The sequence below is a fragment of the Caenorhabditis elegans genome, chromosome II (genome assembly GCF_000002985.6).
Source record: "Caenorhabditis elegans chromosome II".
Lineage (NCBI taxonomy): Eukaryota > Metazoa > Nematoda > Chromadorea > Rhabditida > Rhabditidae > Caenorhabditis > Caenorhabditis elegans.
The window spans coordinates 1,392,297-1,412,391 of record NC_003280.10 but is presented as its reverse complement, the minus strand read 5'-3'; the positions used below and the strand labels follow the sequence as shown (position 1 = coordinate 1,412,391).

Genomic DNA, 20,095 nt, shown 5'->3' with positions numbered 1-20,095 from the left:
TTTTAAGTAAAAATGAAGAAAAAACTGGTGAAAAATGCGAAAATTCGAGAAAAAACCGTTAAAAATGAAGAAAAATACGTTGGTCTGCTAAATATTACTTTGTAGTTTGTAGTCAAGCAGACCAAATTTTTTCAAAACCCCATGGGTCTGCTAAATCGAAACTTGTAGTTTGTAGTCTAGCAGACCAAAATTCATCAGAAACTGCTTGGGTCTGCTAAATATTATCTTGTAGTTTGTAGTCTAGCAGACCCAAATTTATCCGAAACTGGTTGGGTATGCTAAATATTATCTTGTAGTTTGTAGTCTAGCAGACCCAAATTTATCCGAAACTGGTTGGGTATGCTAAATATTATCTTGTAGTTTGTAGTCTAGCAGACCCAAATTTATCCGAAACTGGTTGGGTATGCTAAATATTGTCTTGTAGTTTGTAGTCTAGCAGACCAAAATTCATCAGAAACTGCTTGGGTCTGATAAATATTATCATGTAGTTTGTAGTCTAGCAGACCCAAATTAAAAAAAAAAACTGTTGGGTCTGCTAAATCGATACTTGTAGTTTGTAGTCTAGCAGACCCAAATTTATCCGAAACTGGTTGGGTATGCTAAATATTATCTTGTAGTTTGTAGTCTAGCAGACCCAAATTTCTTCAAACCCCCCATGGGTCTGATAAATCGAAACTTGTAGTTTGTAGTCTAGCAGACCAAAATTTATCAGAAACTGCTTGGGTCTGCTAAATATTTCGTGTAGTTTGTAGTCTAGCAGACCCAAATTTAGAAAAAAAAACTGTTGGGTCTGCTAAATCGATACTTGTAGTTTGTAGTCTAGCAGACCCAAAGCAAAATATTGCAATTTTTGCAATTTGTCACGGAAAACTTGAAAAAAAAATCCCGTGGAAATTTAAATTTTATTTTAAAAAAATTCAATTCTCATTTCAAACATGCTTCAAAGCACGTTGCTTCGAAAGTCGATTTTCTGTGAGTTTCAATTTCCAGCCGATAGCCTTTTCCACGTGGATTTCACAGCCATCTTTCAGATTCTCTAGCTCACCGCCGCCACGTGGCATCCGTGCCTCTGAAGGATGTCTTTTGTGACCCGGAAAACCCGAAAATCCTGCAATTCGGCGATATTTCGATGGCTCATCATCGGATTCAGGTTTGGGATGAATCCCGGTTTCAGTGAAAATTCTTCCGTTTTAGAATGGAATCGTTCGTACCGATTGCCGGAAATCCAGATGTTTGTCGAAATTGTTCGATATGAACATCTATCTGAAGATGGAGGTCAATCAGGTACTGTGTAGGTCTTCGTGCCTGTTGCCTTGAGCACTTTTTTGTAGGACACTGGAAGCTTCAAGGAGCGCGGAGCCCGATATGCTCTACAGAATTTGCCGGAGGAGAAGAAGAAAGCCGGGGTTTACGCGGCTTCTGCTGGAAATCATGCGCTGGCACTTTCTCTTCATGGGAAACAGTTGGGTGTAGAGGTGACTACAAACTACAAAATTTAATTAGCAGACACCCAAAATCTCTACTTTCAGGTGAACGTGGTGATGCCCAAGATTGCTCCATTGATGAAAATCAATCGATGCCAGGACCTGGGAGCCAACATTCTGGTTCAGGGCGAAGACATCGCCGAGAGCCGAGAAATCGCTCTTCGGATGGCTCACGATAGCAACGGAACCTATATCAACGGCTACGATCATTATGACATTCTCGCCGGCGCCGGCACCACTGGAATCGAGATTCTGGAGCAAATCCAGATGCCTGACGCGATTTTGGTGCCGGTTGGTGGTGGTGGGCTGGTTGCAGGTGTCGCCACAGCTGTCAAGGCTTTGTCTCCAACTACCGAAGTGATCGGTGTTGTTAGTGAGACTTGTCAGGCTATTGTGGTAAGGATGATGATGATCAACTACAAACTATAAACTACAAACTACATTTTTTTCCAGAAATCTCTCCAAGCAGGACACCCTGTGTACACGCCGACTCGTCCAACACTAGCTGACGGATTAGCAGTACCCAATGCAGGAGTGAATGCTTTTGCGTCGATGATCGGTATGTGGTAGACTACAAACTACAAACCAGCGGTGGTCGGAAAACGATATTTTTTCGGCAAACGACATATTCCACAACTGGCGAAATATACATATTTCGGCAAACCGACGATTTGCCGATTCGCCGAAAACGGCAACTACACGTGGTGTCAGAGTGTCCCATTTCGGTTTGATCTACGTAGACCTACAAAAAATGCGTGAGAAGAGACACAGAGTTCGCAACTGATTTCGTATGGTTAAGAAAGTGCTGACGTCACATTTTTGGGCGAAAAATTATCGCATTTTTTGTAGATCAAACCGTAATAGGACAGCCTGGCACCACGTGCAACTACCGCCAAACCCTGCTACAAACTACAAACTACACATATTGCAGGAAAAGTGGATCGAGTGATTAGTGTGCCTGAAAACGACATCGCTGTGGCAATTCTCCGCCTAATCGAGAATGAGAAGGTACACCTAGATCCCATACTTCTACAGTAACCCTCTTGAATTCCAGGTGGTCTGCGAAGGCGCCGGAGCAATCGGAATCGGAGCAATTCTATCGGGAAAGCTGAATCATTTGAAGGGAAAAACAGTCGTATCAATTCTCTCTGGTGGAAATATCGATAGTACATCGCTGGGTAGATGCATTGAGAGAGGTAGGCGTAGGTCTACAATAGGCCTACAGTAACCTCTGATCTTCAGGTCTCGCGTATGATCATCGTGTAATTCGTCTGTCGGTTATCATTCCTGATAAGCCTGGTGGTCTGTCGAAATTGACTGGCCTGGTGGGCGAACTGAGTGGAAATGTTCGGGATTTGTATTTGGTAGGCTTTCACAGGCTTCAAAATGGTAAAAATTATCTGAAATTCTCAGAAATACACTGAAAACTGGTGATATTTCTGACTTTCAAACTTTTTTTCCGTCATTTTAAAGCAAAAAACCATAAAATTTAAAGGAACGTGCATTCATGAGAAACGACATGTCGAGTCAACGTGTCAAGATGGTGATTGAGGTGCGCGGAGAGGAGCACGAAATGCAGTTGAAGCAGAAGTTCCAGGAAGTGTGAGTTCTTTGGTCTGCCAGACACTACAAACTACACAACACGATTTAGCAGACCAGAGAAAACTTTCAGATACGACCCGTCAAACTGCCAATTCAAGAACAATCGCCTGCCAAGACTTTGATAAAACATCAGATATGCAACATTGAAAATTGAACAAACGGAAATAAAAATAAAATATCAGAATTTCGAGTTTTAGAATAATTTTTTTAAAAATAGAAATCACAATCCAATTGAGAAGAAACCCATACAATTCAATTAATAAATTTACATATTCCTATACAAAAAAATCAATAAAATTGGAAATTTTAAGAGAATAATTTAATTAATCGACAATTATTCGATAGATTTAATAGCGACAGTTGGGAAGTCGGCTCGTAACGCGAGAACTTTTCTGACTTCTGGTAGAGTAAGAGTTCGAATTGTCGCCGATGACGTCATCGCTTTTGAATTATGCCAAACCTCCATTGCTTCGTCGATAGTTTCCACGTTGAGGAGGGAGACGATCTGGAAAAATTGGAAGTTGGGTCTGCTAAATATTTCGTGTAGTTTGTAGTCTAGCAGACCCATCAGAAATTGGCGTGGGTCTGCTAAATAGGCTTTTGTAGTTTGTAGTCTAGCAGGCCCAAATTTATAAGACATTAGTTGGGTCTGCTAAATATTTTTTGTAGTTTGTAGCCTAGCAGACCCATCAGAAGTTGGCGTGGGTCTGCTAAATAGGCTTTTGTAGTTTGTAGTCTAGCAGACCCATCAGAAGTTGGCGTGGGTCTGCTAAATAGGCTTTTGTAGTTTGTAGTCTAGCAGACCCAAGAGAAAATTGCCATTTTTTTCCAATTTTTCTCAACTTTTTTGGAATTTCTAGAGCGGGTCTGCTAAATATTTCGTGTAGTTTGTAGCCTAGCAGACCCAAAATAATTCATTTTTCTTTATTTTACCTGTCCCAGCCGTCCAACTTTCTCCCGCGCCGACCATCCAGCCACATTTGTCAAATAAGCACAAATCTGGCGATATTCTCGATCCAATTGAAGTGCTCCATATCTGTTGAATTGACATTTTGCCAGAGATTGCTCAATTTGCCGAGCAATTTCTGAAGAAGTGAGCAGGAGAAGCGTCTGATAGTTGTCCGCAAACAGTAGGGGCTCATTTTCAACGAGAAGCCGGTCGATTTGTGCCAGGAATTGCTCCATGAATGGGTCGTGAGCTTCATAGTACTCGACGTCTTGCATTGTCATTTGGCGATCGATTTCTTGGTATGGATCGGCGCTGAAATTTTGAAATTCAGTTCAAAATTTTCAATTTTCAATTTTTAAATGAAAATTTTCAATGAAAAAATCGTAATTTTCAATTTAAAGATACTTTTAACTAGATTTTTCGATTTTTTGCGAAAAAAAATTAAAAATTTCTCAATTTTTGAAGAAACCGTCATATTTCTCTCATTAAAATTAATTTTCTTCTAATTTTCATTCAAAAATCGTAAAATTTCGTTTTAAAATATTTAAATTAAAAAAAAAAACTCAATTTTGTGTATAATTTATGCTGGTTTTTCGATTTTTTTAGGAAAAAAAATCCGAAATTTCCGCTTAAATTATCATATTTCCATTATTGGGATCTTTTTTCTTCTAATTTTCACAAAAACTCTGATTTTTAGATGCTTCCGGCTGATTTCCTTGCTTTTTTCGGCATTTTTTGTTCAAAAATCTTGTAGTTTGTAGTCCAAAACCTACCCTTGCTTAATCTTATTCTTAAATGCACTCTTAAACAGCTCCTCCACCCCATGCTTCGCCAAACTGGCCAATTTCTTCGCCGACTCCTCAATTTGCGTCGTCGAATGCTCGAGCTTATTCTTCTCAACATCAGGCCGCTTGACTCCAGCCCATTCCGTGATCAATCCCTTCTGAAGCTCAATCAACAGCTCGGAGAGCTTCGCAGAATTGTTCAGAGCGAGCAAAAATTGCTCCTTCTGAGCATCCGCCGCCTCCTTCACTGGTTTTCCTTGCTGATAAGCCGTGAATGCTTCAGATGCGAAATTGGATGAGGTGACGTATCCCTGCTGGATGCTCTGGCGTAAATGCCCGTGGACGACTGTATCGATGAGTGCAGTGGCGTTGTTAATGGTGGCACAGACACTATCAACATTGCCGGATCCTGCAGCTCGGCGGATCGATTTTCGAATGATGAACACCACATCGTCGACGATTGAGCTGGAAATATGGATTTTTAGGCTTAAAATTGGCAGAAATTCGTTTTTTTCTGTAAATTTTCGTTGTGAAATTTCAATTTTGCTTGCTGGTTTGTGTGTGTAAATTATGTCGATTTTAAAAAATATTTTTTAGGAATATATTTTTTGAAGAATTTATCATATTTATCTTAATTAAAATAAGTTTTTTCTCCAATTTTCATAAAAAATCGTAAAATTTCGATTTAAATTTGTTAAATCTTCATTTTTTAGACAATTTGAGTATAAATTATGCCGGTTTTTCCGTTTTTTTCGGGAAAAAATTAAAAATTTCTCTATTTTTTTTAAATATCCTTTTTTTATATTTAAAAAAAATCGTCAACTTTTCGCTTTTTAAACATTCAAATTATAAGATTTTTATGTAAATTTAGGAGAATTTAGGGTAGTTCTTGTATTTAAATGTACCTAAATTACCATAAAAATGCAATAAATACTGCTTTTTTTTCAGTATTTTTGGTATTTATCGACTGGAATACGCAGTAAATAGCGATAATTGAATAAGCAAGATGGCAAAATGCAAGATTTTAGCTAATTTCAGCTCCATTTCATTGATTATTACCTTTAATCACATGTGATTTTGGTAGTTTATAAGATTTTTATGTTAATTTTGCTGAATTTTGGGTATTTGTTGTATTTAAATGTACCTAAATTAGCATAAAATTCAATAAATACTGCTGCAAGTTAACAAAGTTAAAAATTTCAAATTTCAGCTAAATCTGGCGGTTTTAACATATTTTTTCTTGTTTTAGGGGCCTTTTTCGATATTTTTTGTCTCCGCACCTCGTCAAGCCACCAGCATCCTCTTTCACATCGGATTTTATAGCCTTCTGTACCGATTTTAACATATAAAAATGCTCCAAAAGACAATAATTGCCAATTAATTCCTGCATTTTCGTCCCAACACGGCTTCTATTTAACAGCTGATCCATTTTCTGCTCTTTAGCTTCCTTCCTAAGCCTGTGTCGTTCTTGCCGAGCTTCCTCGTTTTCCTCATCATCGCCGTCTCCAGAAGGACTTCTAATCACTTCATTCTTCCCAATTCTTCTAGAAACAAATCTCCAATACATTTCCGCCGACGTATTCATCATACAAATCTCAGAAGCTATCGCATCGATTTCCATCGGATCTGGAGCATCCTCGACGGCTTCCGCTGCTTTTTTCTGATGAATGACGTCATCGACAAGGCGATTGAAGTGGGAAAGTCGGCGTCGGGTGTCGAATTCTTCATGAAGGCGTCGGAAAAACTCGTCAATTCTTGCCTGGAAATTATTAAAATTTTAAATTAAATTTGATTTTTAATTATTTGAATTTTAAATTTTTTGATGAATTTACCTGCAAAATAAACATGAAATCCAGCAACTTTTCCAGGCCGTACGAGTGTTCAAGTACTGGAAGATTCGATTCAATAATCTCGGCGACTCCTTCAAAGAACATGAACAAAGTGTCAGCGTAGAGGACATTTCGACGATTGTCATCGGTTCCACCGGCTTTCATTATCTGGAAATCATTTTTTAAAACGAAAATTTTGGTCTGCTAGACTACAAACTACGAATTTCGATTTAGCAGACCAATATCGGGGATTTTTTCCACAATTTTAATTAAAAACAGGTTTTAATAGCAAATTTAAGAGCAAAATCAATAGTTTTTGATATTTTTTCGTAGATTTCTTGCTGAAAATCGAAGAAAAATGAGTTTGGTCTGCTAGGCTACAAACTACAAAGCGCATTTCGCAGACCAATGGCTGCAAATTTGCAGCAAAAATCTAGCAGAAGTGGCAATTTTCGTAATTTTCCTGAAAAATTAGTGCGCTAAACACTAATTTTGGGTAAATTTTGAAATTTTTCTCGCCGTTGTTTGATGGATAATTGAAGAAAAAAAATGTATTGGTCTGCTAGACTACAAACTACAGGTTTCGATTTAGCAGACCAATAGGATTTCGAAGAAATTCGGTCTGCTAGACTACAAACTACATAAAATATTTAGCAGACCCATGAGGTTTTGGCGAAAGTTGGTCTGCTAGACTACAAACTACAAGTTTCGATTTAGCAGACCCATTGGGTTTTGAAGAAATTCGGTCTGCTAGACTACAAACTACACTTTTCGATTTAGCAAACCAATAAGATTTTGAAGAAATTTGGTCTGCTAGACTACAAACTACAAGCTTCGATTTAGCAGACCTATGGGGTTTTGAAGAAATTTGGTCTGCTAGACTACAAACTACAAGTTTCGATTTAGCAGACCAATGGGGTTTTGAAGAAATATGGTCTGCTAGACTACAAACTACAAGTTTCGATTTAGCAGACCCATGGGGTTTTGTCGAACTTTGGTCTGCTAGACTACAAACTACAAATTTCGATTTAGCAGACCAATGGGGTTTTGTCGAAATTCGGTCTGCTAGACTACAAACTAAAAGTTTCGATTTAGCAGACCTATGGGGTTTTGAAGAAATATGGTCTGCTAGACTACAAACTACAAAAAATAATTAGCAGACCCAATTTTTTGATCAATTTTGGTATTTTTTCCTCTTTTTTAAAGAATATTTCCTACAAAAATAGCCGATTTCTTACCGCCAAATTATCCTCGGCCAGTTTATCGATTTTCTGATTCAAGAAAACCGAATATCTCTGTAATCCCTCGTCGGGTTCATGAATCAACGGGAACATTTTAATAAATCGCTGCATTTCTGCGACGTCTCCCTTTTGAACAGACTCTGTTAGACGGGATTTCAGAATTTTCGACAAGCGTTCTTTCGCCGATGAGAGCACTTCGTAGCTGTGGCGAATTGAGTCAGTGGCGTCTGGAAAATGGGCAGGATTTGACGTAAAATTAGCTATTAAAGGCGAAAAAACCTTTCTGCTTGAACTCTCGAATCTGAAATACAGCCTGATCGAGTGTTAAGAAGCGATGAATATGTTGGGAAGCTGTTTCAAAGTCTTCAGAGCGAATTGCGTCGTCAATTCCTTCCGCGCAAACTCCTGAAAACCCAAGTTTTATGGGTGGTCTGCCAGACTACAAACTACAAACTACAAACCCAAATCTCTCATATCCCCAGCCAACTGCAGACACCCGACAACTCGTGTCTTAGCGACGTCTAAAGCAGAAACCCGTCCACTTATAGTATCTGCCAGTACGGAAATGTTCTTAAGAGCACTGGTCAACTGTTTCGCGGAGTTCTCGACGACGAGCATGTGATTATTGAGCCGAGTGACTGCTAAACCGAACGAACGATTTTGCTCGCCACCGTCGATTGTGTTCTCCTCCAAAATGATTGCAATATCCTTCTCGATGCGTTCTTCCTCTCGTTTTTTGATTTCCAGCTCTAACCGGAGCTCGCGAATTTTTCTAGTAAAATCGAACTGCTTTTCGCCGACTTTTTCGGGTTTTTCGCCGTGCCGCACGCCATTTTTCCGCCCCGCCGGCAATCCCGACAGGAATTTTGAGTGTAGTATTGGTTCAGGCATCGATTTTTAGTGTGAGAAGAACACGAGCATCAAGAAAATGATGAAAATATTCCAAATTGCCACGAAAATTCGAAAGTATTGAAGGGAAATCAGGAAATTGCGGACTTTATCGCCAAGCGAATCGGTCTGGTGGGTTTCGACGACTCCGAATGCGTTTTCTGGGCTCTTTTTCCTGAAAATTGAGCTTTTAGAGCAAGATTTTCTTTTTTTTCACTTACAAATTAAAATTGAGGACAGCAAACGCGTTGATGACCAGAGTTCCGGCAATAATGAGCTCGGAGAGCATTAACCTGAACAATAGCCGAGTTTTGAAGTTTTTGCAGGAACTTTAACGTGAAAATATATGCAAATCCGATGGGAAAACGGAATCCAGCACGACAAGTAAAATAAATATTGCGATGGGGCGCACTTGCATTTTTTCAAGGGAATGGAGATTTTATCGCGAATTTTGTAGAATTTCGCGAAAAAATGAGGAAAATTCAACAAAAAATACAGGAAAACAAGGTAAAATTCAACAATTTTGAATAAATTATCTATTTGGCAGCTTTTTTCGACGATTCTCCCTGCTCCGGCTGCTCCCAGAGAGCGTTTCTTACGAAATTCGCGGCGGCCTGCTTGTTGATCCGTGGCGCATCTTGCCGCAAATTTATCTCCTTCATATCGGCAGTCATTCGCTTTGTGCGGGCCTGAAAATCAGAAATAAGCAGTTTTTAACCAGATTTTCAGAAAAATCTTACCAAATCGATCAATAAATCGTCATTTTTATCGGCGCCGCCACCTTTTGTCGCTTGAACTGCCCACATTAAACTGTCCATTAGGAACATGCTCATCGTGTCGACAAGGGCCATTTCGTGAGCGGATCGCTGAAAAATTAAGGAATTATCGATTAAAATCGGATTTTGAGGAAAAAAGCGCACCTCAAAATGCTTTTCAACTCCAACATCGACTTCCTCAACTGCATCCTCTAATTTTGTGATGAGCTCGTCGAATTTCTGCAATTTGGCGATCACATCAGCTGGGATTGACTTGGTGGAGGACATCTGGAATGATATTTGGTGGAAAATTGTGTTTTTCTTCGAGAAAAACGTAATTTAAATCAAAATTCGAGTTCAAATTAACTTTTGTGAGTGATTTTAAGAACAAAAATTGTAAATTTTTACATTTTTTCGTTAAAAATAAGAAAATAATAAATAGAAAATAAAAGAAAAAATTCACCGAACAAATAATGCGCCAAGGGTGGCTGCTGGCGCGTTTTGCGTTAGTGTCGGCGCATATCTCGTGCAGAATAATTTTTTATTAATAAAAAGGATTTTCGCTTCAAAATCTCAATTTTTAGTTGAAAATCGAGGTTTTTTACGGAATTTGTGTGAAAAAAAGTTAAATTATAAATTTTCAGAGCTAAATGCTACCAAAAAACCCAGTTCCAGTCGAAAAATCGGTCTGAATTCCGGGTTTTCAGCCAGAAATATTCAATAATTCAACATAAAATCTATTTATTCATAAAATTAGAATTTCAATTCCATTTGTTCTTCATCCATCTGCTCGTGCCCGCCGTTCTCATATTTGATCACTTTTTCGACCACCGATTGCACCATGACTCGACGCCGAAGACCCATCTTTTCGTTCATTTTGCCGATCGAACACAACACAATATTGTTCAATTTTCTCTGGATTTGGCCTGAAATTCATGATTTTTTGTTTGTTATAGAATTTACAGCGTACACGCCCGAAACTAACCATCACAGAGTCCGAGCAATTCGTCATATTGGACCAGCAAGCTCATTTTGTTAATTTCGAGAATAATTCTAAATAATAAATTCTACTACCAATAAATAGTAACGAAAGGTGAATAAATCCAACACGTTGGTTATTTATTTCTATAGAATTATATTTAATAACAGAAAAAAACCGAAAATAAGCCCATCATTTCGAATTATCTTAGCGATTTACCTAATTTAATTAGAACTTACAAATAAGGATCCATCATAAAGCGATTTAAAGTTTCGTGAACACGTGGCACTGTCTTGAACATACTGAAAATGTCAAAAATTACGAAAACCTGTTGGGCCTGGCCTAAGACTAAGCCTAGCCTAATCCTTAACCTAATCATAAGCCGAAGCCTACGCCTAATCCCACGTGGAGTCAGAAAAAAAACCCATTTCGTTTTGATCTTCGAAAAAAGCGGGAGGTTAGCCGCAGACATCTCATCTGATTTTGCATGGGTAAGAGCGTGCTGACGTCACAATTTTTCTGGAAAAAAATCCCGCATTTTTTGTAGATCAAACTGTATTGAGACAGCCTGACACCACGTGTAATCCCCACTCACCTTCAATGCCAAATACGGCAGCCTCGTTCCAAGGACCGGAAGACTCGCAGGCGTGGCATCCCACGAAGTAAGAATTCCATAGTCCCAGCTGTTACAGTAACCGTCGACATTCACCGAAGCCGCCATACAGTTTTTATTCAAGTAGCACGTGAACAAACACTCCCTCCATGACTCTTTACTCGAGACAATCGGTGTAAATGTAGAGCCTTGGTACGCGAAAAACATACCGGTGAAGCTGAACATGGTGACAGGGCAGTCCTGAAAAGGTGTTCTTTTTAGAGTTTACAGATGGCAAGTTAGGTACCTGACACGTAGGCGTAGGCTTCAACCAATCTTTACAGTTACTGGTGATGGAGTACACTGAAACAAAATACAGTGGTTCCCCAAGAAGATATAGGCCTAACCGTATTCAATTTCATAGTTGCCATTTTCCGGAGTAAGCTTAATTTCGTACGTCTTTATGTTCTTTGTGTTATATGGATTTATAATTCCGAGCAACATATCTACAGATCGCTTTGTGCATTGTTCGGGCCACGTTAGCATCTGGAACTCAGTTTTTAGGTAGTTAATAGGCCGGTCCCCCTGGTGACTACAAACCAGAGCTCACCTTAAAAGAAACCGTATCCCTTAATTCTGAATATCCATTCTGATCGTGTCTAACCTCAATAACATCTCCAACAGCGTATAGATAACATATATTTAAGCTATTCGAATATGCCATTATACAGATTTCCGTTGACAAGCATTGTTTGACACACTCGTCCCATGTCAAACTGTTGATTATTTCAGTCGAGTAGCTCGTTGATATTTCAGGTGCACCACGTACAGATACCATTATGGAATTAACAAGTACATAACAAATAAGAAAAAGGAGCCACATGTTTGTTTGGAAAATTTGTCAACTATACGGCCTGAACAAAAGTTTCGTTACTAGAGATGTCGCTAGGGGTAGCTGAATTAGTTTTTGGACGGATGTAGTATGATGTGTGCCAGAGGTGTGCACAGGCACGAAATCTGCACGTAGCTGTAAGTTTTCATGTAGCTATCAGGTAATTCATGACAGAGCTTGTAAAGTAACAGTATATTCATTTGCCTGGGCTCGGTCATCAGTTCTAACGGCGAGTTGGTTTAAGGGGCTATTAAGGGAACCCTATACGATTTAATACTGACTACTAACTACTAACTATCAAAATTTATATAACAGTTCTAGTTTATTTACAATTAATGGAGAGCACAAAGCCGAGTTTCTTTAAATCAAAAATACTGAATAGTTGTTTTGTTATCAGATAAGGTCGTTGTCTGATATGAAGAGTATTGATCAGTTGATTGGGTATACTGTAATGACTCTTTTGAACTACAAAGGTTCAAAGGTGGACTTACTAATGTAGATGAAGTAAACAACGACGCAAAGTTTTTCAAACATGATACTTTGTCGTAAACGTACTGAAATATAATAGTTATACAAACTACAATCTTTCTATAGCCTCACCTTCACCGCTATATAGTTCAAGAGTGATTTGCTTTTAGGAAGCTTTGCAAGAAGTTTGATCCACGAGGTAACATTCCCATACATGACATTTCGACAATTAGGATATCCCGTCATAAAAGCCGCCATACAATTTGTATTCAAATAGCATGCGAACATGCAGTCCGTCCATGATTTAATGTTTGGCGGGGCTATTACAGTTCGTGTTTCCGGCATAGCGATGAAGCTGAACATGGTGACAGGGCAGTTCTGGGGAGGAATAGGGTAAAGTGTAGGCGATTAGAAGTTAGGTTACCTGGCAAGTTGGCACAGGCTTCAGCCAATCGCCACAGCCGTCGGTTAAGGTGTATACTGAAAGGTAGCTGAATTTTTATTCGACACAAGCCAAGGACCCCTATACAGTTTGGTACCTTACCATATTTAATTTGATAGTTCCCAGTCTCCGGAGAAATTGCTATTGTATAGGATGTTATATTATTCTTTTTATAAGGGTTAATAATTCCAACCAACATATTCACAGATCGTTTTGCACATTGTTCAGGCCATTTCAGCATCTGAAACTAGAGTTTGTGAGTATTATATAGTCTAGCAGAAGTATGGGGACGATGGAGAACTACTATTGAAAGCTGGTTATATAATCGGCATCATCCAGACAACCTATAAACGATAGCTGGATCAATTCACTAATGCCAGTAGAACCTTTAACTGTGAGTTTTATTCTAGCAGACCCTTTTCCAATTTCCTCGTGCCATTTCAACTTACCTTGAAAGACACCGTATCCTTCAGATCTGAATACCCATTCTGATCGTTTCTAACCTCAATAACATCTCCAACAGCGTATAAATAACACACATCCAGGCTATTAGAGTATGCTAGTATACAATTTTCCGTTGTTATACACTGTTCGACACACTCGTCCCATGTCAAATCATTGATTATTCCCGTCGGGTAGCTCGTTGATGTTTCAGGGGCGCCACGTACAGACACCATTATGGAATTAATGGGGTAGATTAGAAAGAGAAAGAGCCACGATGTCATATTTTATAAAATGTTCAAAAGTTTGACAAAAGTTTCGTTACTAGATATCGCTAAGGGTTACCGCTTTAGGATGTATGTACTTTAGTTCAACAGAACTACAAACAGACCTATAAACGTCTCTCAGATTTATGACTACACGAGGGGTCTCTCCAAAATGGCAGGTGCCTTCAAAATTTGGATTTACGTAGAATTACTCAAACTTTTAGTATGTCTTAAGGTTGTACAACTATAAATAGTCGTTTGGTATCCGGTAAAGTATTAGTTCTTAGCATCTGCTAGGGTCCGTCCTGGAATCAAAATGTCCGGGCTTCAGAGGTAAATCTGACTGCATAGCAGCCTGGGCTTATAGACCACAGGTTAAAGTCCCATTTCGCTTTGATCTACAAAAAATGCGGGAGAAGAAACACAGACATCTCATCTCATTTCGCATGGTTAAGAGTGTGCTGACGTCACACTTTTTCTGGGAAAGAAATTCCCGAATTTTTTGTAGATCAAACCGCGATGAGACTTTCTGAGACCACGTGAGCAGATAGAGATACAAAATTTTTCAAGTCATTCTTCATGTTTTAAGTAGCATTTTCATTTGTTCTCCTATTTGAAGTACAAACAAAAACATGAACAAGTACACGAAAAATCCCATAAAAAATCTCACGGGATCCATGGTTACTGTCCAGTAGTGAACCGCCCATCTCCATGTCCACAAGCTCTCCTCACTCTTCAAAATGACGAGTCTACTCTCCTTTTTACTTTTCATCGAACTTTGGAAGCTCACAACTTCTGAAACCTATATGGTCGCAGTGAAAGGTTCACCTGTCCCCAGCACTAGCTATGGTACATCTCAAGTTGGGATAGCTGATTGGCGAGACTGTGCGCAAAAGTGTCTTGAATCGTCTACGTGCATTCTCGCATATTCTAGTACAGAGGTATGTGTTCTGTACGCTGTTGGAGATGTGATTCAAGTGAAGAATGATCAAGAAGGGTATGCGAATGACAAGGAGGAGAAGGTCGCTTTTAAGGTTGGGTTTTGTGTTATTTAAAGCAGTACTAGTTATATAGGCCATTGACTGATATACCCATTTCTTGAGTAAAACTTTAGCAGACATTCCCTAATCATTTTCACATAATCAGCGGATTTAGGTTAAAGTTGTGCAGGATATCAATTGAGTGCTTCAATAAAACAATTTTTATATGCACCGACTTTTGTATTTGTAATTTTAATACTTATTTGTAATACTCATTTGTAATTATTGTAGTTAAACAAATAGCCTGCGTCGTAAGCTAGTAATTATTCAACCAATCAGACATTTGGAATATGAGCATTTTCCGACAGCGTTTTCAAAACGATACCAGGCCTGACTAGGGAACCGTCAGAAGGTGCCCATCGGACTTGCATATGAGACCTATGCCATTCGATAGTGCATGTCTTAAAACGGTTACTCGTGAATTTTTAGCGGCAAAACTTTAGAACCAAGCTTACGGCGAGCTCTCAAACATCCTAAAATAGCACTGTAACAAAGCATTGGAGGGCCAATTTTCTAATTTCACTTTGGTAGCTCATATCTCCGCGGATAAATTTTTTACAGAAAAGTCATCAACTAAAAAGTTGTTGATATTGTTGTAAAAAACAAGTTTGTAGTTGAAAGTTTTTCACCAAAAAACTTTTGTTTGAGAGAAAAGCATTAGAAACGGAATAGCAGCATAAAAATAACAACAGCAGTTGCCGCACTTCACGCGGTTTTATCTCAAACTAAAATGTTTTGGTAAAAAACTTTCAACTACAAACTTGTTCTTTACAACAATATCAACAACTTATCAGTTGATGACTTTTCTGTAAAAAATTTATCCGCTGAGATATAAGCTACCAAAGTGAAATTGGAAAATTGGCCCTCCAATGCTTTGTTACAGTGCTATTTTCAGGATCTTTGAGAGCCCGCCGGGAGCTTGGTTCTGGAGTTTTGCCGCTAAAAATTCACGAGTAACCGCTTTAAGACATGGGCTATCGAATGACATAGGTCTCATATGCAAGTCCGATAGGCACCTTCTGGCGGTTCTCTAGTGAGGTTTTCGCAAGCACTGCGGCTTTGACAAATAGGACACAAGTCTATTTAGCACACCTACATTTTTCCCAGGTACAATCCAGCGCTGATAGCTGTACTTACATGGCATCGGGCTTGTTGGATGGAATAGTAACTCCTTATAACAAAGAACACATTGACAGCTATGAAATTAAAACAACTCCCGAGTTCTACACAATCGCGTACACTTATGACAGTAACATGGATAAATGTGGAAATTGGTTCGAGCCGAAGCCTCAATGCTCGGTACACTAGGGGATTAGGATATAACTTCAATTTCCAATTTCCAGGTCTGCACAAGCACCATGTTCAGTTCGTTCTTGAAACAAGAGCCCACTGGAACTGTCGCTGAGCAAATTGAGTTTGTCTCCTGGAGTATGTGCCTGTTCGAGTGTAGCTCTCGGCCTGATTGTTTTATGGCCGCTGTGGACTTGGGGAGTAACAAGTGCAAAGTTTACAACTATGGAGGTGTCGATCAATTTGAGTACTCTGATGCACCAACAACGTTTGCAGGTGGTTTAAAGGTATGTATATAGAAAAGGGATTACAAGAGCACCCGCACAGTGGATAGGCATTGAGACTAGAATCACTCTAATTTACAATCACCTCCTACTAGTGGTGGCGATAGGTCGCAACAGGCCGGCCTGTCTATTTTACTGCAGATTCAACAACAATCTAATTTTGAAGGTGAAAATTACATTAGCATGACCCCCTTACTCAAGTTTTCTTTCGAGGTCGCTACAAAAGTTGCTCAAAGTTGGAGCTGGTCGTCGTGTTGCGACCTATCGCCACCCCTATACTGGCAGTCAGAGAGAGAGAGAGATCAAACTATAGATAAAACATATTGTGTGGTGCACAGAACCACACAACACTAATGTGTTATTAATTTTCAGTATACTCCGGCCAGCTACACATGTTCTTCAAACTTCAGCTCTCTTTCCGATGGACGTTATGTTGTAAGAGTTATCTAGAGTCATAAAGTCTATAATAATTATTATTATTTCAGCACACTCTGACATCCACACCATACTCATCATATCAATACAATGGTACTGCGGTTACTTGGATTCCTAGACAAAGCTGTAAGGATGCGGATGCACATTTGTACACAGGACTTCCCGGATGTTTTAAGGTTAGTGAGAAATAGGTAATTTCATTCAACTTGTTTCAGTTCATTCGGATGCCCTGGCCTATCAAACATCCTCAATCGTACTCAACTGCAATCTGTGTAGCATTTGGGGCAGATGGACTGATGCCGATTCCCGGCGCGGGTGGTTATGATGTTTTCTATGCGATTAAACCCCTACAAAGAACAGTGGATGTTGGATACGTGCGAGATAATACAACTGTGAGTCCACATATCGATTTTTTCCAAAATTTTGTTGGTTTAGAAACAATATTTCTGGCTGCAACCACAGCTTAGGCTTGACGACTCGCCCGTAATTTGGAATCATGATAACCCGTTTAATGAACAGTATGTATCTATTTTCAACGTTCTCTCAATAATACTTGTTCATTTAGTGATTGCTCACTTCTTGTTATTGGCGGCAAGAACGAAGCAGAACGTTTTCTCGGTTCAGTGTGAGATATTGTTTGTTTTATAGTTTCGTTCAATAAGTTTTTTTATTTTCAGTTGTGATGAACCAAGCAATTACGGGCTGGTCTGCCATTTTGCCTCTTGAGGAACCGTCGGATATTTGGTTTGAACGAGACAATGTCTAATGTAAATAATTATTCTTGTCACTATTCTAGGACTTTTTTGGGAGTAGTTAATCATAATAAAACAATCTTATTAGGTGTTTTTTGGCTGATTGAATTTTTTTTTCAATTGTTGCTCTGGAAATAGAAGCGATCGGGCTTCGGATGCCTGAACGTGAGGGGTGTTGAAAAAACCACAAAAACCGCAATGCGACCAACTTCTCTAGCACCAACTCTAAGTTGGGAGTTTGGTACTTTCCAAAAACTTGTGTAAGGAAAAAATGTGTAATTGCTGAAAAATCTAGCCTCCTCAATTTTCATGATGATATCTCAAAAATTACGGAAATTAGGTCTGGGGGAAGGAAGTATACATTGTTGTGTTTTTTTTTCTCTGATTTGTCCCGAGGAAGTATTGCTCGGCAGTTTGCTACTCCTGGCGCGCGGACGGAGCGCGCTAGTAATAATGTCTCGAACGCCCGGCGCACTCTCTTCGCGCTCCCTTATTATCGCGAGCCAGGCGCAAAATGTACGCGCCCCAGGAGTAGCGAACTGCCGAGTGTTAACGGCAATCTATATCAATCGAGCCTGTAAAGTAAAGCTGGATCCAATCTTTCGCTCAAAACTTGTAAAAATTCTGACACGTTTTAATGTCAGGAAAATGCTCCTGAATGTACACACTTCACAATGAAACCCAACACAATGTGCCAATGGCTCCATGGCTACTGTCTTGTATGTGACACTTTTTCCTAGTGAAAACAGGAAGTAACACGAAAATTTCCACATTTCACACCAGAATCCCATTAACAAAGTGTCACTGGTTCCATGGTTACGGTCTCGTAACGAACCGCCCATCCCTACTTCTACCAGACGCCACTTCTCGAAATGACGGTGACTAGTTCGCTGTTCTCTTTTTTCTTTTTCTCCCAACTTTACAAGTTTTCCATTGCTGAGACACGGATGGTTGCTGTAAGAGGTGCACCTCAAGGCGGTACAAGCTATGGTCTTCCTGAAGAAGGAGGATTAGATTGGACATTGTGTGCCACGAAGTGCTATCCACGTGTATTCTTGCCTACGGCGATGCAAAGTCGCTATGTTATTTGTTTTCGGTTGGAGATGTGATTCGCGTGAGAAATGATGAGATCGGATACTCGAGTAGAGAGGAGAGGGTTGCTTTCAAGGTAAACGTTGTACAATTTTAAACTAATTTCTAACTCTGCCAAGTCATGGGTTTTTTGATTTCAAAAAATCAAAGATTCAAGCGATTTTGTTACTTGAAAAAGAAATAAACTGTTAAATTTTCAGATTCAAACTAACGTTGAGAATTGCACAATCGAAGCAACAGGCTTACTGGATGGCACTGTAACTCCTTATGGTAAGGATCACATTATGAGCTATGAAATCGAGACAACTCCCGAGTTCTACAAAATCAAATACACTTATGATGATAGCATGGATGCATGTGGGAATTGGTTTGAGCCAAAACCACAGTGTTCGGTATAATAGTACGATAGTATGCTATGTTTCAATGTTTTAAACAGGTCTGCACCAGCACGATGTTCAGTTTTGTGCGTGATGGTGGTTCGTTTGATTATATCACGCAAACAATGTTCACCTCTTGGAATCAATGCCTTTTTGAGTGCAGTTCTCGAATAGAATGTTTCATGGTGGTTTTCGATAATCTCGATAATTATAATTCATGCCTGATAGTTGAATATGGTTATGCCCAATATTTACTAAGAAATCGCCGTGAAGGTAGTATCGATTTGTCATTTTGGGTGGCTGGTGTGAAGGTTTGTTCCAATATGTCACTTCTTACAAGAGAATGGCGTTAAAACTGCGCGGGCTATTGATGAGAAATAAACGTTAGATGGTAGCTGAGATCAGTGGCTACAAGAATCAATTTTAAAAATCTGTGATGGTGGCTCACGGAGCTGGAAATCGACGTCTGAAAAAGTAGTACTTTTTCTGTTGAAAAGCTCAATTTTCAAATGTAAAATAGCCTACATGAAAGTTTTGCACTGCAAACGCCGCTTGAATGGCCGAATGGTGAACAGCTTCGTTTTTTATACTTGAAAAATGAGCTTTTCAACAGAAAAAGTACTACTTTTTCAGACGTCGATTTCCAGCTCCGTGAGCCACCATCGCAGATTTTTAAAATTGCTTCTTGTAGCCACTGATCTCAGCTACCATTTCCCTTGTACGCTATTTTAAATTAATATTTTCCCATTTGAATTTTAGATAATTTCAATCATTTGATTGTTATAAAAAAATACTCATTACTTTCATTAGCAAGAAAATATAACATTTCTTTCAGTACACCCCGGAAAACTCCACATGTTCATTAAACTTCAGCTCATTTTTCGATGGACACGATATTGTAAGATAGGCCATTGTTGAGTTAGGGAAATTCAATGAAACACATTTTTAGATCACCCAGCAATCTGCAAAGTATTCATCCTATAAAATAGATAATTTTAAAATCACATGGACTCCTAGACAAAGCTGAGTCGTCGCGTGTTATAAGGTCGGTCTTAAAAAATATTAATTTTGGCAAAATACGGAAACATGAATTGGTTGCAATTCTTTTAGAATCAAAGAATGTCATGGTTATTTAGAATACTCTGGTAAATCGATTCTGATCGACGTCGAAGTATGTCGAAGCTGGGTGTACCTGTGTCGATTGGACTCACC

The 20,095-nt window shown here is 39.1% G+C and overlaps 8 protein-coding genes, 5 non-coding genes and 1 pseudogene across 17 annotated transcripts; 7 read left to right on the top strand and 7 right to left on the bottom strand.

The window, feature by feature from the left end:
• Positions 1–526: 526 nt before the first annotated feature.
• Positions 527–575, bottom strand: Y51H7C.38. The gene has a single exon (NR_050856.1). It is a non-coding gene; the product is annotated as an Unclassified non-coding RNA Y51H7C.38 (non-coding RNA).
• Positions 527–575, top strand: Y51H7C.18. The gene has a single exon (NR_050857.1). It is a non-coding gene; the product is annotated as an Unclassified non-coding RNA Y51H7C.18 (non-coding RNA).
• Positions 576–919: 344 nt separating this feature from the next.
• On the top strand, positions 920–3,280 carry Y51H7C.9 (Serine racemase). Its single transcript, NM_061567.5, has 11 exons — positions 920–972; positions 1,032–1,150; positions 1,195–1,284; positions 1,332–1,475; positions 1,530–1,880; positions 1,938–2,043; positions 2,416–2,492; positions 2,539–2,680; positions 2,727–2,848; positions 2,980–3,086; positions 3,157–3,280. The coding sequence occupies exons 1-11, from the start codon at positions 936–938 to the stop codon at positions 3,206–3,208; spliced, it is 1,347 nt and encodes a 448-aa protein (NP_493968.1). The 5' UTR covers positions 920–935; the 3' UTR covers positions 3,209–3,280.
• Positions 3,274–8,951, bottom strand: cogc-4 (Conserved oligomeric Golgi complex subunit 4; the record flags this gene model as incomplete). Of its 3 annotated transcripts, NM_061565.7 has the most annotated exons (8): positions 3,274–3,591; positions 4,020–4,347; positions 4,809–5,285; positions 6,101–6,579; positions 6,653–6,817; positions 7,888–8,117; positions 8,170–8,295; positions 8,352–8,951. In NM_061565.7, the coding sequence occupies 8 exons, from the start codon at positions 8,779–8,781 to the stop codon at positions 3,421–3,423; spliced, it is 2,406 nt and encodes an 801-aa protein (NP_493966.1). The 3 variants fall into 3 exon arrangements, with proteins under 3 accessions (NP_493966.1, NP_001033341.1, NP_493967.1); NM_061566.7 differs by lacking the exons at positions 3,274–3,591; positions 4,020–4,347; positions 4,809–5,285 and having other exon boundaries at positions 5,937–6,579; positions 8,352–8,781; NM_001038252.4 differs by lacking the exons at positions 4,020–4,347; positions 4,809–5,285; positions 6,101–6,579; positions 6,653–6,817 and having other exon boundaries at positions 3,421–3,591; positions 8,352–8,781.
• Y51H7C.33 lies at positions 3,684–3,775 on the top strand. The gene has a single exon (NR_050855.1). It is a non-coding gene; the product is annotated as an Unclassified non-coding RNA Y51H7C.33 (non-coding RNA).
• Positions 3,785–3,835, top strand: Y51H7C.31. The gene has a single exon (NR_050854.1). It is a non-coding gene; the product is annotated as an Unclassified non-coding RNA Y51H7C.31 (non-coding RNA).
• Y51H7C.23 lies at positions 7,384–7,438 on the top strand. Its single transcript, NR_050853.1, has one exon. It is a non-coding gene; the product is annotated as an Unclassified non-coding RNA Y51H7C.23 (non-coding RNA).
• Positions 8,461–9,071, bottom strand: Y51H7C.41 (Immediate early response 3-interacting protein 1). Its single transcript, NM_001393004.1, has 2 exons — positions 9,000–9,071; positions 8,461–8,953 (listed from the first exon to the last, which is right to left on the bottom strand). Exons 1-2 carry the CDS (start codon positions 9,065–9,067, stop codon positions 8,788–8,790), a joined length of 234 nt encoding a protein of 77 aa, NP_001380210.1. The 5' UTR covers positions 9,068–9,071; the 3' UTR covers positions 8,461–8,787.
• Positions 9,072–9,176: 105 nt separating this feature from the next.
• Positions 9,177–9,823, bottom strand: Y51H7C.7 (Nuclear nucleic acid-binding protein C1D). Its single transcript, NM_061564.4, has 3 exons — positions 9,699–9,823; positions 9,519–9,644; positions 9,177–9,467 (listed from the first exon to the last, which is right to left on the bottom strand). The coding sequence occupies exons 1-3, from the start codon at positions 9,819–9,821 to the stop codon at positions 9,315–9,317; spliced, it is 402 nt and encodes a 133-aa protein (NP_493965.1). The 5' UTR covers positions 9,822–9,823; the 3' UTR covers positions 9,177–9,314.
• A 434-nt stretch (positions 9,824–10,257) lies between these two features.
• On the bottom strand, positions 10,258–10,618 carry Y51H7C.8 (uncharacterized protein). The gene is made up of 2 exons (NM_061563.2): positions 10,519–10,618; positions 10,258–10,459 (listed from the first exon to the last, which is right to left on the bottom strand). The coding sequence occupies exons 1-2, from the start codon at positions 10,562–10,564 to the stop codon at positions 10,287–10,289; spliced, it is 219 nt and encodes a 72-aa protein (NP_493964.1). The 5' UTR covers positions 10,565–10,618; the 3' UTR covers positions 10,258–10,286.
• Positions 10,619–11,020: 402 nt separating this feature from the next.
• On the bottom strand, positions 11,021–11,987 carry F54D12.1 (PAN-3 domain-containing protein; the record flags this gene model as incomplete). The annotated part of the gene is made up of 4 exons (NM_061562.3): positions 11,021–11,365; positions 11,412–11,467; positions 11,512–11,650; positions 11,715–11,987. The coding sequence occupies 4 exons, from the start codon at positions 11,985–11,987 to the stop codon at positions 11,021–11,023; spliced, it is 813 nt and encodes a 270-aa protein (NP_493963.3).
• A 318-nt stretch (positions 11,988–12,305) lies between these two features.
• F54D12.2 (PAN-3 domain-containing protein) lies at positions 12,306–13,696 on the bottom strand. The gene is made up of 6 exons (NM_061561.3): positions 13,356–13,696; positions 13,009–13,147; positions 12,889–12,944; positions 12,597–12,842; positions 12,488–12,550; positions 12,306–12,442 (listed from the first exon to the last, which is right to left on the bottom strand). Exons 1-6 carry the CDS (start codon positions 13,629–13,631, stop codon positions 12,362–12,364), a joined length of 861 nt encoding a protein of 286 aa, NP_493962.2. The 5' UTR covers positions 13,632–13,696; the 3' UTR covers positions 12,306–12,361.
• Positions 13,697–14,353: 657 nt separating this feature from the next.
• Positions 14,354–17,503, top strand: F54D12.8 (PAN-3 domain-containing protein; the record flags this gene model as incomplete). 2 transcript variants are annotated; one of them, NM_001377696.1, is made up of 9 exons in its annotated part: positions 14,354–14,647; positions 15,761–15,952; positions 15,997–16,230; positions 16,600–16,662; positions 16,713–16,838; positions 16,878–17,054; positions 17,098–17,180; positions 17,228–17,287; positions 17,340–17,503. In NM_001377696.1, 9 exons carry the CDS (start codon positions 14,354–14,356, stop codon positions 17,386–17,388), a joined length of 1,278 nt encoding a protein of 425 aa, NP_001364545.1. The 2 variants fall into 2 exon arrangements, with proteins under 2 accessions (NP_001364545.1, NP_001364546.1); NM_001377697.1 differs by lacking the exons at positions 17,098–17,180; positions 17,228–17,287 and having other exon boundaries at positions 17,340–17,345.
• Positions 17,504–18,286: 783 nt separating this feature from the next.
• On the top strand, positions 18,287–18,906 carry F54D12.11 (annotated as a pseudogene). The gene is made up of 2 exons: positions 18,287–18,582; positions 18,707–18,906. Coding segments are annotated over exons 1-2 (496 nt in total).
• Positions 18,907–20,095: the final 1,189 nt, after the last annotated feature.